A 16,599-nucleotide genomic window follows, 5' to 3' on the forward strand; every position below is an offset into this window, starting at 1 on the left:
CAAGTCTGCGTAAACTTTGGAGAAGAGATGAGGCCACGAGAGAGCGCTTGGAAGAAAAAAACTTTGTCAAACTCGTTTCCTCAACCCCCCCCCCCCCCCCCCCTCCCCCTCCCCCTCCCCCCATGTTGTCAGCACCCTCCAGAACTCAATCCCTAACACCTTAAATAACGCTTGCCCCCGGGCTCACCTGTCCACTGCGGGCGCGTCCTGTTAGCTCAGAGAGGCTAAATTGGGCATTCTAATTGCATGGCAAATTTAGACCGGGCTATCTCGCGATTCTTGCTTTGGGTGGAGGGGGGTGAGGGTTGAGATTCTTTCAAGGTGAACTCATCGGGTTACCCCCTGACTCCTGATTTTTCCTTCCATAACTCATCTCAAGTTCAGGAGGCTGAGGTTTCTGCAAATATTGTTTTCGTCTTTGATGTAGTATTTGAATTTGAGGAGAGTATGTGAGCCTGACATGAGTTGAAACGGGGAAGAAACTTAAGGCAAATGGTTAATAGTTCAATAGTTCAGGTCTCCACTTTACAGATAATCAAAATAGGTCACCTAGAGAAACATGGAAATGTCTTAAATTCTTTGTTATCAAAATAATTTGGCCAATTGGCCTACTATTATATTAAGGTTTATCTGAAAGGTTTATACCAGCATCATTCATGGGAATTGTAGGTTTTTGAGCCTATACCAGGGGTCTCCAACCTTTTCTAGCATGACAGCTACTTAAAAATGTCTCTTTTTTTCTAGTTTTCAAATAGGCACATTCTTCTCCTCTCCCCTGCAACTCTTCCCCAGGTCCTTAGCGTACAATATAAAGTAGTGCCATGTGTTCTGTCAATATACCTGGTAAAATAAGAGTTAATTAACAACTCTAAGTATAAATTATGTTTTCTGAGTTTTATTTATCTTGGTTTTAGATGGTTTTGTTTTTCAACTCTCAAAATGACAATTGTTCATAGAGAAACAACGAAACATACTGTTCTGAGTCCATGTTAATGCTTAATTCACACCTGAAGACCTTCTTTTTTTTATCTGGAAGAAAACTGCGGCAGTAGCATAGTGGTTTCGGTCAGTAACCGAAAGGTTGCTGGATCGAATCCCCGAGCTGACAAGGTCAAAAGCTGTCGTTCTGCCCATGAACAAGGCAGTTAACCCACTGTTCCCCGGTAGGCCGTCATTGTAAATAAGAATTTGTTCTTAACTGACTTGCCTAGTTAAATAAAGGTTTCAAAAAAACATTTACCATTAGTAGTGTAATTCCCCCTTAATTGCGCATCTGGCCATTTTAATTGTGCCTCTAGCTAGTGAGGAATGTGCCATTTAATGTGCCTGTCTATGGTTCTGTACTGCTGCTGCTCATTTCATGGGAAAGTTTGCAAATAACAAATAATAGACACATTATATACTTCTGCCAGGTAAGTCTACTTTGGGGTTAACTTATAAATGAGAAGGTTTTCGGGAAAGTATTTCTGTCAACCCACAAGACGGTTATCACATCAACTGGTGTCTGATACTAGTGAGATTTGTTTACGACAGTTTGTGGTGAAACACGTGAACATTGCATGTACTTTCAGAATTTTTTGGTGAGCTACTCATAGGTGGGCTGCGAGCTTTGGACAACTCGGCATACCATAGTCGGACTATAGCTTCTTCGTCATTTTGTGAGGATGTGCACGGCACTGCGGGGATCAGCGGCCGGATCAAAGCTCTGCAGAGGGAACACAGGACAAACGCCCAAACAGCAGGCTTGAAATTAACATCAACTGCACCACAGATGGTCACAAGGGCACGTCATTGCCACTGTGTGGATCCACAGTGCTATCATGCACGATTTTATGTTGCGTTATAATTTATGTATTACAATGGAGTCTGTCCTTTAATGTAAGTTGTGATCTTACTCTCCACAAACCGTTATGGCTTCTCTAAAAGTTTACATTTAAAGCAATAGTTGGTGCATTGTCTATAAAAACTCCTATATCACCTATTTTGCGGAATGACTAGCCTACGTATGTAACTAATTAAGAAATAATATAACCATGCTGTTACAGTTGTCAACCATGAAAGAAGCTCAGCAACTGTCCGACAAACCCCCCACCATCATTAGATGTAGGTTTAAGTATTTTATCAGATGATAGGTTTAAGTCATTGTTTAATAGGTTAAGTGGACGAATTTAATTGATGCTGCAGCGGTTCGTTTAGGTCTACTAGAGTTTACATCCGTACCTTTTAAGGCCACTGTGTGTGTGTGTGTGTGTGTGTGTGTGAGAGAGGGGGGGGGGGGGGGTTGGATGGACAGCAGCCTTTCACCAAACCCCAGTGGCAGAGACGAGCTGATGATTGAGCTTGACACACACAGTCAAAAAAGAACCCCCACATTCCTATTTAAATGTACCTGCTAATCAATGGTCTGTGTTTAAAATAGCCAAACATTGTCACTAATTCAACTTTCCAACGTTTTTTTTTATTACAAATATAGTGGTCTGTATTACCACAATATTGTGACATACCTGCATGGTACTAATAAATGAAATAGCATATATTCTGTTCTATGTATACCTAATTATCATACACCTGGCTTCTTATCAGAAGATTGTTTAGTGAACAGCCTTGCCGTGGGCTAATGGCGTTGTACATAAATCTAGGCTGGCCGTCTACACCTGTATATGACTCTATGTTATTCCCAGTTGAAGTCTGTTTTAGTCTTCACCTGCTATAGGGTGATGCATGGGGACAGCAGTGTCCTAGCTATAGATGAGACCGAGATACAGACGCTCCTTGATAGGCCTGAACATGGACAAACAACACTGCACGCTAAAGAATGCGTTTTTTTCTCTCGTGAGTTTACCTCTCCAACCCATCAAGGGTGTGTTTCAGAGAACGTTAAAAACAGTGCAAAGTTCGTACCAGTTTGTTTCGAGCCTATACGGAGAGTGTGAGGTAGAGAGCGACTTGGGGAGAGGAGAGTTTGTTTACATGTTTAGATATCCCAGAGGCGTCCATGGGTAAAAAGGTCAGCGTGTGCCACCCGGAATGCACCGCAACATTCCACACCCCACGCAGAGTGCAGGGTAACACTATTGGGCTTGTAGGGCTAGTTTCGTAAGTTCCACGGGGGTCAAACTAAGGGTAGGCTTACTGTACGCAGTAATACCATTGAAATACTTTAGAATCTGTACGTCACTTGTGTGATGTACTAGCTATCACACATTTTGGGACAAAACTCATTCAAAAGGAATCGACCATGGCAACAAATAGGCTACTCTAGGCCCAGGTTCATGCCTCATGGAATATACTTTTTTTTTTTTTTTACAATCAAGATAATCATTAAGAACAATTATAAATGCACGTATCTGCCATGAATTATAATACAACTAACAACAAAATCTGCTATATCTTATTTTTTTATTTGAGGTAGACAGAGATGAACCAGCATTGATTGAGATCCCTTCCAAAAAAACATGTAAAACAGACATTAACTAATATAACTCAGTCGGTCTGCACATACAAATAATACAATCCACTCCTATTGCCTTGAAATCGAAATGTAGGCCTAACCGTAGTAAATAGAACTAACTTCAGAATACCCCGTTTTTCGCAAGACACTAGCCTATTATCAAAACCTTTGACTCCATACTGGAAAAGTTACAGCCTATTTATCCAAAAAGGCCCAATTCAAAAGGAAATTGTCGAGTTGGTTTCACTCAGGCAGGTGTTGAACGTTGCAATAAACTTTCCTTTTAGTTGTATGACATGATGAACGTTTTCTATCCTCTGGCCATTTAATAATATAAATACTCCCTCTAATCATCGTTCGTCATTTTGGATAACGTCATCTTGCGTGAACCACTCCCTGCGCAGGTTTAGTTCACGTCTGCTATTTAGACAATAACAATAGGCTATTACAGACACGTGTTAACATTACTAGACTGAATTTCATTGGGTAATCCACCGGCTCGTGTTGAAATTAGTAATTTTACTGTATATTTCAATTAAAGAACATCCGCCAAGTCAATAACACAACTTCCCGTGTAAAGGAATACCCTGTAATTCTATAGTGCAAAGAGTCAGTAACACATGAACCCTTTCTACCTAACTTACTGACGGTAAAGTTGCTTCATGTCAAAACCTCTATACAAATAAGAAGAACCCCAAAAATACATTCCGAAAAACATTACAAAATAGAAACAAATTCAACAATACTATAATGTTTTGCCAAGAGGCTCCCTGTATAAACATTGTTATAAGGCTCGCTTTGAGATTTGTAAACATGCAAAAAAGTGCATCACTCCAATAGTCGTGGGTATGAAGATGTACGACCCTTTACATCCAAACAGATTTTGTGGGGTGGAAAGAAACGTCCAGTCTAGAAAGATGTTGCGCACTTCCTCCACATTTGTGCTTTTGTCACGTCGTTTTTTTTTCTCTCTCTCGAAATGTGCGTTTCGAAGTAATTATTTGAGTTTAAATCATATTTTTTTAAACTCCTATTACAGACGTGTAGCATAACCAGTCGAATAGTCTACTCAAGCATGTATAGGAATGTTTTGACTTATTATCAATCAAACAACTTTTTTTCACATTCGAGATCCTCACTTTGAAGTTCAGTGCCTGCAAGTTGCAGTTGATTTGGTCCGTTAGGTCTCCGAGCTGGGAGACGCACCAGGAGATATGGAGCTGGAATGGTCCGAGTTGTCTTCCAGGTCTTTGGAGGAACCCGTGCTAGAGGCCGGGGCCAGGCCCTCTTTCTCGCGCTTCTTCTGTTTCATCCTGCGGTTCTGGAACCAGATTTTCACCTGCGTTTCGTTGAGCTCGAGGGTGGCGGCGATTTCCACGCGCCTGGCCCGCGTCAAGTACTTGCTGAAGTGGAACTCCTTCTCGAGCTCGGTCAACTGTTTGGTTGTAAAGTTGGTGCGGATGGTGTTCTGAGGTCCCATTCCATAGTCAGCCACTTTGGCTGGGGGAAAAAAGAGAAAGAGGGGGAGAAACGCATTAGAATGTGGAATAGATTGTATGCCTAAAAATATGAAAATTGTATGTGTAGAATATGAAAATTGTCCCGTCTTCGAAGTCATATTAAATTCACCAATCCATCGTTCTATTGTTAAGCTCCTAAAGTGAAAAAAGTGCGACTTGACATCACTACCGCATAAATCATTCTTAATGATTAAAATATTTATTTGGAATAAAGATTGAATAATGACATACTAAAGGGGTCATCAATTACGCACCCAACCATTTCAAGTCCCAAACTGTTGACTACTGTATATAGGCCAGTTCACAGACTCAACCTCCTACTTCTGTACCCATTACTCACTCCTGAAGAATTAAATAAAGCTGCTCCACGTTTGGGGAGATATAAACGCATATGATACGTGTAATTCCATATTCCGACCGTAACGTTTTACGATCTTTGACCACAGCAGTAGGCCTACTGAGTGAGGTTGAAACGTGGTTCGGTGCATTCAATTCAGACCGGCCAAGCATGGCGATGAAGGAAAGGCTGGGGAATACAATGGAGACCAACAAAAATGAGAACTGGGACAAGTTAATTAAAGACAACAGAGTTGGGGCACTTCCTAGGGCGTAAGAAAGCACGTCTGCTCGATGCATTAGTGCACGGGCTGAGTAGACGGGGAGAAAATAACACATCAGGCAAATCTACCAGAGGCATGTCTCGTCAGAGATACCACTATGACCCGGAATGTTGCTGAGAAATCCCCATAGGTTGTGGATCAGCGATAGTGGAGTGAGGCAACACTATCCTCAGTCCTCAGTCATGTATGTCCCTTATGGGCTGGAGAGTGCATCTGCATTTCCATATCACATCCATTAGCCTACCTGAGCGGTGGGTCGACATGTTTGGGTCACCTGGTTGACTTGTAATGAACTTTGAATTACCTTATTTGACAAAAACCTTTCGATTTCGTGCATGGGTCAGTGTGATTGTTTTTTTTTTGGACTCTCCCATCTCACCTGTTTTAGGGGGGTTCCTCTTGACTTTCATCCAGTCGAAAGTCTTTCCTTGTGGTGTTTGCTCTGCGTCCTTCTCCCTCTCCTGTGAGGCCGAAATGTCAACATAGGTGCTCTGCAAATAACCCCGCTGGTGGTCCTGGCCCTCGCAGCCGTGGTGTTGGTACTGTGCCGCGGGGACAGCCCCCTGCGCCCCGCAGTATGCCCCGGCCAGAGAGCCGTAGTTGGGGCCTACATTGGAGGCGGAAAGGCCCGATGATTGATAGTACATCCCTTCCTGCTCGTTTATAAAGTACTGTGGGTGTCCATAGTCCGGGTTTGCGCACGCCTGCGCCCCATATCCCGCAGTACCTGTACTGCCATATGGAAGAACCATGCTGGCCTGATGCGGCTGGGGCTGATGTTGATGCGCGTAGCTACTGCTCTGGTGCTGATGTTGAGCCATAACCGCCTGGGCGCTGCCCCCCATGTAAAGCCGTCCATCACCGTTATAGCTGTCACTTGTTGTGCCGGAGCCCGAGTGAAGAGGGGCCGGGAAGCCTTGGTCCAAGTGGTGGTATCCGGACTTGGGTGAGTAGGCGTTCGTCCCACGGTTACAAATTGAGTACTCTAAGAAAGAGTTCATTCTAGAATTCTCCATGTGCAAATTGATGACGGAGGGTCAACCTGCGTTTCGGGGGATTCCTCCTACCCTGCAACCTCTCGGTATGTCATGTGGAAGAGAAAAAAAGAAGAGCTCACCTCCCTGAGCAGTCACCCTGGGATTCCCTGTAACACTTTTTGAACCTCAGCTGCTGGTCACGTGTGCCGTCACGGCGCCAATGGTGAGGGGGACCTCCAGAAGTTTGTCAGCGCACTGCGATCATCGATCACGTAGCTGACATTTGCATGACAAAGCCGCTTCAATCAAACCGGCCCATCAATCTGATAACAGCACGTATATGTCAAACCCCTCTGAAGAAACCTCTCCCGAACCGGCAGAGATATAAAGAAAGGGTTGGAAATTCGCTATCCCCCCATTTCGTTTCTACCCGATTCTCGGATTCTCTATACTTGCTTTAAAAGTGTAGACATCCATTTGGTTAGGCCTATCAGAGGGTTGGGCTATGGTGAGAGGTGGATGCACTTTGCTTATTGCTAAAACTAAATACATAAAATCCACTGTTTGCCGTGGTCCGCGTTACACAAAGAGGACTGCGTAATGTCATTAGATATTTCTGACCCAAGCGAAAAGGGCTCACCACAGAACCCAATATCTGTTTTTGGGTTGAAATCTGGTTAACACTCGAATTGGAAGTGACGCCATCGTTTTCAGATCGGTCCCGAGCCTGCATTGGCCTATCTAATTGAATCAATGAGCTGATCTATTACAGAAACGAGGTTAGGCCGACAGCAAGCCTTCTGGTAACCCCGGACCAGCAGAAAGAAGTCAGGATTTCTCACACTGATACGGAGAGTCCTTTGTATGTACAGTTTCATAAGTGTTGAATGGAACTTTCTGTTCTATATTCTGAACTAACATGACGTTGCAATTGAAGAAAGGCAGAATAAGCATTACTAAGCATATTAAGAGGCATTATGCTTATGTTGAAATATGATATATATTTTTCATCCACATTCCATAACAACCAGGACCCCATCAATAAGTGTAGTGAATGAGTTGTCTAGACCAGTGGTTAACACGCGTAGGTGGAGTAGGTGCAAAAAAGAGGAAATGGCGAAGGCTAATTATTAATTGTGGTGACAATAGGTAAGATAGTTAGCCTGTTCATGAAGCAACCCACGCTCAGAGGAGGGAGAATGAAGAATCTCCAATATATTTGCTCGGTGATACATGCGGGACAAGAGGGACTAACAATACTACGCCCACAGTCATTTGTTACTTGTCAGGAATGTTACTGTTGGGCTCGCATCCACGAGAACCGGACGGTTGCATTGCGTGGCCAAACGTTCAAACCAAGTCGCTTGTTGTTTACCTTAGTGATATCTTTCCTCTCTTAAGAGTATTCCAACCTTTTAGCTACCACCCCTCAAATGTACTTATCGGTTTAGTAGAGCCAACCTTTAGAGTGTCATTCGATATGTTGCCTCACTGCAAAAGTAGTCCTCGTTTTCTAAATATCATTAATGGGTTATATAGTCTGTCTTTTATAGGTTTAGTAGTCTACTCAGTTTACAATCATTTTGTCATTGACTCCATCGGGGAAAAAAAACAGTATTTTGGTTAACCTCAGCGTGTTTCTTCAGAAAACATTGATTGCAAGTAAGTCAACCAGGCCTGTTTTTTCTCAGGAGAAAACCTCATCTCATCCTGCTCACCCCGACCATCCCCTCACGCACACAGACTCAACACACTGCCCCTGACGAGTGACGCATATCATTAGTTGAGGAGTATTGTAACGCCTTACTAACAACAATAAAATCATGCGCTATCTTGCATTTGCTTTCTTGTTTGAGTTTTAAACTAGAGCTTAATACTTTTATAGACTCTTAAAAAGGCTGTTCTTATTCTAAATGGCTTTGTTTTTGTAACTCACAATTTCTTTGTTTATTCAATGCAAAACACGCTAGATTACATTATATTCGTTATCGACTGTCAGACGTCAACTCTAATCTGTGATGTTGTCTTATTCATTCAAAATAATATGTTATGAAATAAAACACCTTTTAAACTTAGTCAAGCATTACAGTCAATCAAATCCATACATGTCTATTCTTCACTTTAATATAAAACATGAATTGGTTTTTTATCCGAACTTCTTTGGCAAAGTTATTCAAACTGGCAATGAAAAGGTTAAAAATGTCCAAGCGCTATTCAATCTACCAATGAGCAGCCTGCAAAACGATTTAAAAGCTAGGTGTAAACGAAATTGCCCACATCAGGCTGTGTTTGTTTGTGGTTATAGTGGACCTATTTCTTACATGGTCATTTTCAATAAATACTAACAATTGTTAACATGCAAAAAAAAAGTAGAACATGAAATAAAAAGCAATAGCCAAAAATCAGTTAGAAAAACCATTACACATTGTGTAATAGGCTACGCTCCAAATAAAACTAAATAGCTATGTGAAACCTTTTTTAAATATTCATTAACTATGGAAATTGTTATTGCTATTTTCCCATTGAATGGACAATTTGCCTATTGGATGGACTTTACGCACGGCCGCATCTGACTATGCGTAGGCTACGAATTCCTTCGATCGTTTGTGTTCGTTTATTTATGAAAATACTTTGTTGGATCATTGAAAAGCAATTTTTAATAGCTAATATGCTCTCCAATATATCCACGTTTGTGAGTTTATAATAAACATATCATTTACCTTAACACAATTTGTAATTTACACTGTAAAGTCTTCCAGGCCATTGAGGAAACAGGCTACATTTCTGCTGTAAACGAACTGTTGTGGTAAAATCACCAGTTAGCTGCAAGGTTAACAAAAGGTCACGGAGAAAGAAGTCTTGATCCATCTAAAGATGAATTCAAATGCAAATGTAAACAGGGATTAGAATCCAACGCTCTGATCATTTCCCCCTTTTTAACATTTCCCAGCGTGTAATCCCTTTACAGAAAACTGCTAACAAACAGAACAGATACGGCAAATACAAGCAAATGGTAATGACACTGGTAGGACCCACCTAGCGGTACGACGACGTAACAACAGGGAGTTCAATTTCTTCTTGGCGATGTTTTCCCATGAGTCCCATGTTTTCCCGATGAGTCCCATTCCAGCTTGTTTTATCTGTTCAGGAGCATAAAAGTTATCTTTGTAGTACCACTCGAAACGATAACAAGATAACATTAGAATCTATTTGATTTCACCTGTAATCATTAATAACACTATCATGACAATAGTAGGCTGGCTATATTAGTAGTTTATAAGAGAGGATAAAAGTAAGAAACAAGAAACAATAAATATGACTACAATGTGAATATACTTTTATTGATAACCCATTGAATTTAAAAAAAAATGTGCAATACTAGAAAGTGGAGAAAGTTGTGTAAATCTCTTTATGTTGTGTTTTTCATATGATTTTCTCTTGCCAAAACATTTCCCCCTGCTTTAGTTGGTCTACTGGTCAGTGAAAGAGTCCAGGGCTGACTCTAGATAAGGAACACTTAAGACCTAAGTGTAAAGAGGAATCTTTGAGAATGAGTCAGGAATTCCTATAAGACTTTCTATTGCAGCTGAAGCATAGCCCTAATACCTCTTATTTTTCCCAGACCATTATGTCTCGTTCACCATGCTCACATGATAAGTAACTTTGCTTGAGACCTGTGAAGACTTACAGTTGATGTCGGAAGTATACATACACTTAGGTTGGAGTTATTAAAACTCCTTTTTCAACCACTCCACAAATTTCTTGGGAACAAACTATAGTTTTGGCAAATCGGTTATGATATCTACTTTGTACAAGTCATTTTCCCAACAATTCTTTACAGACAGATTATTTCACTTATAATTCACTGTATCACAATTCCAAGGGGTCAGAAGTTTACATACACTAAATTGACTGTGCCTTTAAACAGCTTGGAAAATTCCAGAAAATTATGTCATGGCTTTAGAAGCTTCTGATAGGCTAACTGACATCATTTGAGTCAATTGGAGGTGTACCTGTGGGTGTATTTCAAGGCCTACCTTCAAACTCAGAGCCTCTGCTTGACATCATGGGAAAATCAAAAGAAATAAACCAAGACCTCAGAAAAATAATTGTGGTCTTCCACAAGTCTGGTTCATCCTTGGGAGCAATTTCCAAACGCCTGAAGGTACCACCTTCATCTGCACAAACAATAGTACGCAGGTATAAACACCACGCAGCCTTCATATCGCTCAGGAAGGAGACGCGTTCTGTCTCATAGAGATGAACGTACTTTGGTGCGAAAAGTGCAAATCAATCCCAGAACAACAGAAAAGGACCATGTGAAGATGCTGGAGGAAACAGGTACAAAAGTATCTATAGCCACAGTAAAACAAGTCCTATATTGACATGACCTGAAAGGCCGCTCAGCAAGGAAGAAGCCACTGCTCTAAAACCGCCATGAAAAAGACAGACTATGGTTTGCAACTGCACATGGGGACAAAGCTCGTACTTTTTGGAGAAATGTCCTCTGGTCTGATGGAACAAAAATAGAACTGTTTGACCATAATGACCATCGTTATGTTTGGAGGAAAAAGGGGGAGGCTTGCAAGCCGAAGAACACCATCCCAACCGTGAAGCACGGGGGTGGCAGCATCATGGTGTGGGGGTGCATTGCTGCAGGAGGGACTGGTGCACTTCACAAAATAGATGGCATCATGATGATAGAAAATTATGTGGATTTATTGAAGCAACATCTCAAGACATCAGTCAGGAAGTTAAAGCTTGGTCGCAAATGGGTCTTACAAATGGACAATGACCCCAAGCATACTTCCAAAGTTGTGGCAAAATGGCTTAAGGACAACAAAGTCAAGGTATTGGAGTGGCCATCACAAAGCCCTGACCTCAATCCCATAGAAAATTTGTGGGCAGAACTGAAAAAGCGTGTGCGAGCAAGGCCTCCAAATCTGACTCAGTTACACCAGCTCTGTCAACTTTATGTGGGAAGCTTGTGGAAGGCTACCCAAGTTAAACAATTTAAAGGCAATGCTACCAAATGCTAATTGAGTGTATGTACATTTCTGACCCACTGGGAATGTGATGAAAGCAATAAAAGCTGAAATAAATCATTCTCTCTAATATTATTCTGACATTTCACATTCTTAAAATAAAGTGGTGATCCTAACTGACCTCAGACAGGGATTTTTTACTTTGATTAAATGTCAGGAATTGTGAAAAACTGAGTTTAAATATATTTTGCTAAGGTGTATGTAAACTTACGACTTCCAATGTACGTATGTTGGCTCCCTAAGCTTCAGCTTAGCAGGTTAACACTGTTTGGTTGCACACAGGATACCTGGGTTTGTTACATTGGTGGTGTGGCTCGTGTGAGTCCTTATGATGAGGAGGAGAGTCAAAGGGGGGCAAATATTTCTGAGGAGGTTTGGAACACCCACTTGGGTTATTTGCAGTCTACATTCAAGATCTGAATGTGGCCTTCTATGCTGCCCGTGGATACTTGTCTGATCCCCAAAGCAGGCTGTGCCCTGTTGTTTTGTTAGCTGACTTGAATCATACAGATGCAGATGGGTGGCTAAAATCATAATCATTACATCACAATCCTACAAGCCTTGTTTTGTTAGCAATGTCACTGCAGCCAGACTCTGACTCTACAGAGTCGCAGTGGCATCCTCCTCTCTCCGATCCTCAAGTGCCCCGATGCCGCAATCTGGCATTGACCAAGGCTGTATCCCAAATGGCACCCTATTCCCTATATCCCTATGTAGTCCACTACTTTTGACCAGGGTCCATAGGATCCCATAATGCACAATATAGGGAATTGAGTGTCCTTTGAGACACAGCCCAAATGACTCTGCCGAAGTGTTTTTGCAAATGATGATGCAAATGGCACTAAGCGATTTACGTCAGTGGACGCTGCTGTTTTCGTTTCAGCTGGCTGAGCGTGGAGATGCCACCATCCCCGAACCCTTATGGACCCTTATTTTCAAACATGTCCTGCTGCCTCCAGATACGAACAACAATATTTACCTACATGCAAAGCTACTGTCCTTCAGCTCTATCCAAGCAAAGAACGTGTATTTGATGTGTTCTCTCAGGGATGTAAACTCACTCTGTGTACTACACAAATAGCTTTGGCTTTTTGCATTTAGTCTCACCAGCTTTGAGTAGGTGAAAGTAGTGTTGATCAATGTTTTTCAAGGATGGTGCTATGTGTTTTGATATTCAGAATGATATAAATTAGTTATTTTTGTTGTTGTGTCGCATGGATAAGTTAGTCTAGTAGTATTCTGGTGATATGAACCAGTTGCTTTAAGCTCAATATACCAAATCACTAATATAACACTTCTCTAATTTGCCAAATTAATTTACAGTTGTCACGTGCTGACCTTAGTTCCTTTTTTATGTCTTTGTGTTAGGTTGGTCAGGGCGTGAGTTGGGGTGGGTAGTCTATGTTCTTTTTTCTATAATATTATATTTCTGTGTTTGGCCTGGTATGGTTCTCAATCAGAGGCAGCTGTCGATCGTTGTCTCTGATTGAGAATCATACTTAGGTAGCCTGTTTACCCCATTTTGGTTGTGATTGTTTATTTTCTGTGTAGTGTCTGTTCACCTTGCAGAACTGTTTCGTTTTCTCCTCGTTCTTATTTTGTGTAGTGTTCAGTTTTCAATTAAATTATGACGAACACTTACCACGCTGCATTGTGGTCCTCTTCTCTTTCACCAGACAAGAATCGTTACAACAGTGCCTTCAAAAAGTATTCATACCCCTTGACCTTGTCCACATTTTGTTGTGTTACAACCTGAATTCAAAATAAATAAAATTTGTTTTTTTCTCACCGATCTACACACAATACCTCGTAATGACAAAGTGAAAATGAAACACAGAAATATCTCATTTACATAAGTATTTACATCCCTTTTCTATGAAACTCCAAATGGAGCTCAAGTGCATCCAATTTCCTTTGATCATCCTTGAGATGTCACTACAACTTGATTGGAGTCCGGCTGTGGACAATTAAATAGTTTGGAAATTATTTGGAAAGAAACACACCTGTCTATGTAAGGTCGCACAGTTGACAGAGCATGTCAGAGCAGAAACGAACCCATGAAGTCCAAGGAACTGTGCGTATATCTACGAGATATAATTGTGATGAGGCATGTATCTGTGGAAGGGTGTTAATTAAACCATTTCTAGAGTGTTGAAAGTTTCCAAGAGCATAGTGGTCTCCATCATTTTGAAGTGGTAAAAAATATGGAACTACCCAGACTCTGCCTCGAGCTGGCCGTCCAACCAAACTAAACAACAGTGCACGAACGACCTTGGTCAGGGAGGTAACTTAGAACCCAATAACAACTTTGACAGAACTACAGAGTTCCTTGGCTGAGATGGGAGGACCTGCCAGGACAACAATCTCTCCAGCACTTCCCCGATCTGGGCTTTATGGGAGAGTGGCTAGACAGAAGCCAATCCTGAGGAAAAGGCGCATGACGGCAAGCCTGGAGCTTGAAAAAAGACATGAAAGACTCTGAGATAATAAAGCTAAACATTCTGTGGTCCGATGAGAAAAAAAATGTAAAACCAGGCACAGCTCATCACCTGTCTAACACCATCCCCACTGTTAAGCATGGTGGTGGCAGCATCATGCTATGGGGATACTTTTCAGCTGCAGTGACTGGGAGACTGGTAAGGATAAAGGGAACAACGAATGGAGCTAAATACAGGCCAATGTTTGATGAGAACTTGCTTCAGAGTGCTAAGATCTTAGATTGGGGGGGAATTGTTATGTTTTAACAGGACAATGACCCCAAGCATACAGCCAAAGCATCACTGTCTTTTTACTGTTGTTTTTTATTTCTTTACTTACCTATTGTTCACCTAATACCTTTTTGCACTGTTGGTTAGAGCCTGTAAGTAAGCATTTCACTGTAAGGTCTACTACACCTGTTGTCTTCGGCACACATGAAAAATAGACTTTGATTTGATTTGGAATGGCTTCAGAACAAGAATGTGAAAGTCCTTGAGCGGCCCAGCCAAAGCCTAGACTTGAATCTGATTGAAAATCCGTGGAAACACTTGAAGACTGCTGTTCACCGCTGCTCCCTATCTAACTTAACGGAACTTGAGAAAAATCTGCAAGGAAGAATGGGAGAAAATCCACAAATCCAGATGTGCAAAGCTGACACAGACATACCCAAGAAGACTCAAAGCTTTAATCGCCACCAAACGTGTTTCTACAAAGTATTGACTCAGGGGTGTGAATACCTATGTAAATGAGATATTTCTGTATTTTATTTTCAATAGATTTGTTACAATTTCTAAAAACGTTTTCACTTTGTCATTATGGGGTATTGTGTGTGTAGATGGCTGAGAAAAAAATATATTTAATCCATTTTGAATTCAGGCTGTATCACAACAAAATGTGAAATAAGTCAAGGGGTATACTTTCTGAAGGCACTATTATACTATTAATTTACCCTAACAAGCTGTGGTTGATTGATGCAAATGTTGGAGGAATGTGGCCAGGCATCCTGTCACTATGGAATCCATATAGTTGTCTCCACCATTGGCTGGATCTGGTACTGCTGTAACGATCGTCGTAATCCTCCTCCTCGGACGAGGAGGAGAGGCGAGAAGGATCAGACCAATATGCAGAGTGGTTAGTGTCCATGATTATTTAATGAATGCAGACTTAATACTTAACATACAAAAACAACAAACGTGACAAACCGCAAACAGTCCCGTGTGGTGTGACATACACAGACACGCGATACAACCACCCACAGCCACCACGTGAATCACAGGCTGCCTAAGTATGATTCTCAATCAGGGACAACGATTGACAGCTGTCTCTGATTGAGAATCATACCCGGCCGAACACAAACAACCCAACAAGAAAAAACACATCGACAACCCACCCCAACTCACGCCCTGACCAACTAAAATAATACAAGAGAAAGAAAAAACAGGTCAGGAACGTGACAACTGCAAAGGGTCATGTTTTGATAGCTAGAGGTTGCTTGATGTTTTTGATTCTACGACAGTGGCGGCCTGCCCATTAGGGTGGTCCAAAAAAATAAGTAAACACATTTTTGTATAAAAATATGTACATTACCAGTCAAAAGTTTGGACAGCTACTCGTTCCAGGGTTTTCTTTATCTTAACTATTTTCTACATTGTAGAATCATGTAGTAACCAAAAAAGTGTTAAACAAATCTAAATGTATTTTCTATTTGAGATTCTTCAAAGTAGCCACCCTTTGCCTTGATGACAGCTTTGCACACTCTTGGCATTCTTTCAACCAGCTTCACCTGGAATGCTTTTCCAAAGAGTCTTGAAGGAGTTCCCACATATGCTGAGCACTTGTTGGCTGCTTTTCCTTCACTCTGAGGTCCAACTCATCCCAAACCATCTCATTTGGGTTGAGGTTTGGTGAACCACACATGTGGAGGTCACCCGTTCACCTACTCTGCATCTCACAAAGACACTGTGGTTGGAACCAAAAATCTCACATTTGGACTCATCAGACCAAAGGACGACTGTGTCTACTGTCATCAACGCAAAGGGTGGCTACTTTGAAGAATCTCAAATATAAAATATATTTTGATTTTCTTTAACACTTTTTTGCTAACTACATGACTCCATATGTGTTATTTCATAGTTTTGATGTCTTCACTATTATTCTACAACGTAGAACATAGTAAAATGAAAGTAAAATCCTTGAATGAGTAGGTGTGTTCAAACTTTTGGCTGGTACTGTATATTACATCATTCATTAATTATGTTTAAAATGCTCATAGAAGTGTGGTAAATGTGTATATTTTCCTGTTTGTTCAAAACAAGCTGTTCAGTTACTTACTACTCTGCCCCTCAGTGACTGCCAGCAGCTCCGCAGGTGCATAGGCCATGCAAACGTTGCTTGGATTGTGTTGCCAGCTATTTGCTATGAGGGGGAACTGAAAATCACAGAATTTTATAGCACAAATTGTGGCAGCACAAAGTAAATGGACTGTCCTGGGTCGCTCAAATGTGAGTC

At 41.4% G+C, this 16,599-nt stretch overlaps 1 protein-coding gene across 1 annotated transcript; it reads right to left on the reverse strand.

The window, feature by feature from the left end:
• Positions 1 to 4,591: 4,591 nt before the first annotated feature.
• Positions 4,592 to 6,688, reverse strand: LOC129832733 (homeobox protein Hox-B1-like). The gene is made up of 2 exons (XM_055896731.1): positions 5,971 to 6,688; positions 4,592 to 4,951 (listed from the first exon to the last, which is right to left on the reverse strand). The coding sequence occupies exons 1-2, from the start codon at positions 6,605 to 6,607 to the stop codon at positions 4,632 to 4,634; spliced, it is 957 nt and encodes a 318-aa protein (XP_055752706.1). The 5' UTR covers positions 6,608 to 6,688; the 3' UTR covers positions 4,592 to 4,631.
• Positions 6,689 to 16,599: the final 9,911 nt, after the last annotated feature.

This window comes from Salvelinus fontinalis, chromosome 34 (assembly GCF_029448725.1).
Source record: "Salvelinus fontinalis isolate EN_2023a chromosome 34, ASM2944872v1, whole genome shotgun sequence".
Classification (NCBI taxonomy): domain Eukaryota; kingdom Metazoa; phylum Chordata; class Actinopteri; order Salmoniformes; family Salmonidae; genus Salvelinus; species Salvelinus fontinalis.

What these genes read in the sequence shown, in the direction of transcription:
- LOC129832733 (XM_055896731.1), bottom strand. Translation starts at nt 6,607, where the DNA reads ATGGAGAATTCTAGAATGAACTCTTTCTTAGAGTACTCAATTTGTAAC. An exon ending in GAGGAACCCCCCTAAAACAG is followed by an intron (nt 4,952 to 5,970) that starts GTGAGATGGGAG and finishes TTTTTCCCCCAG; the next exon opens with CCAAAGTGGCTGACTATGGA.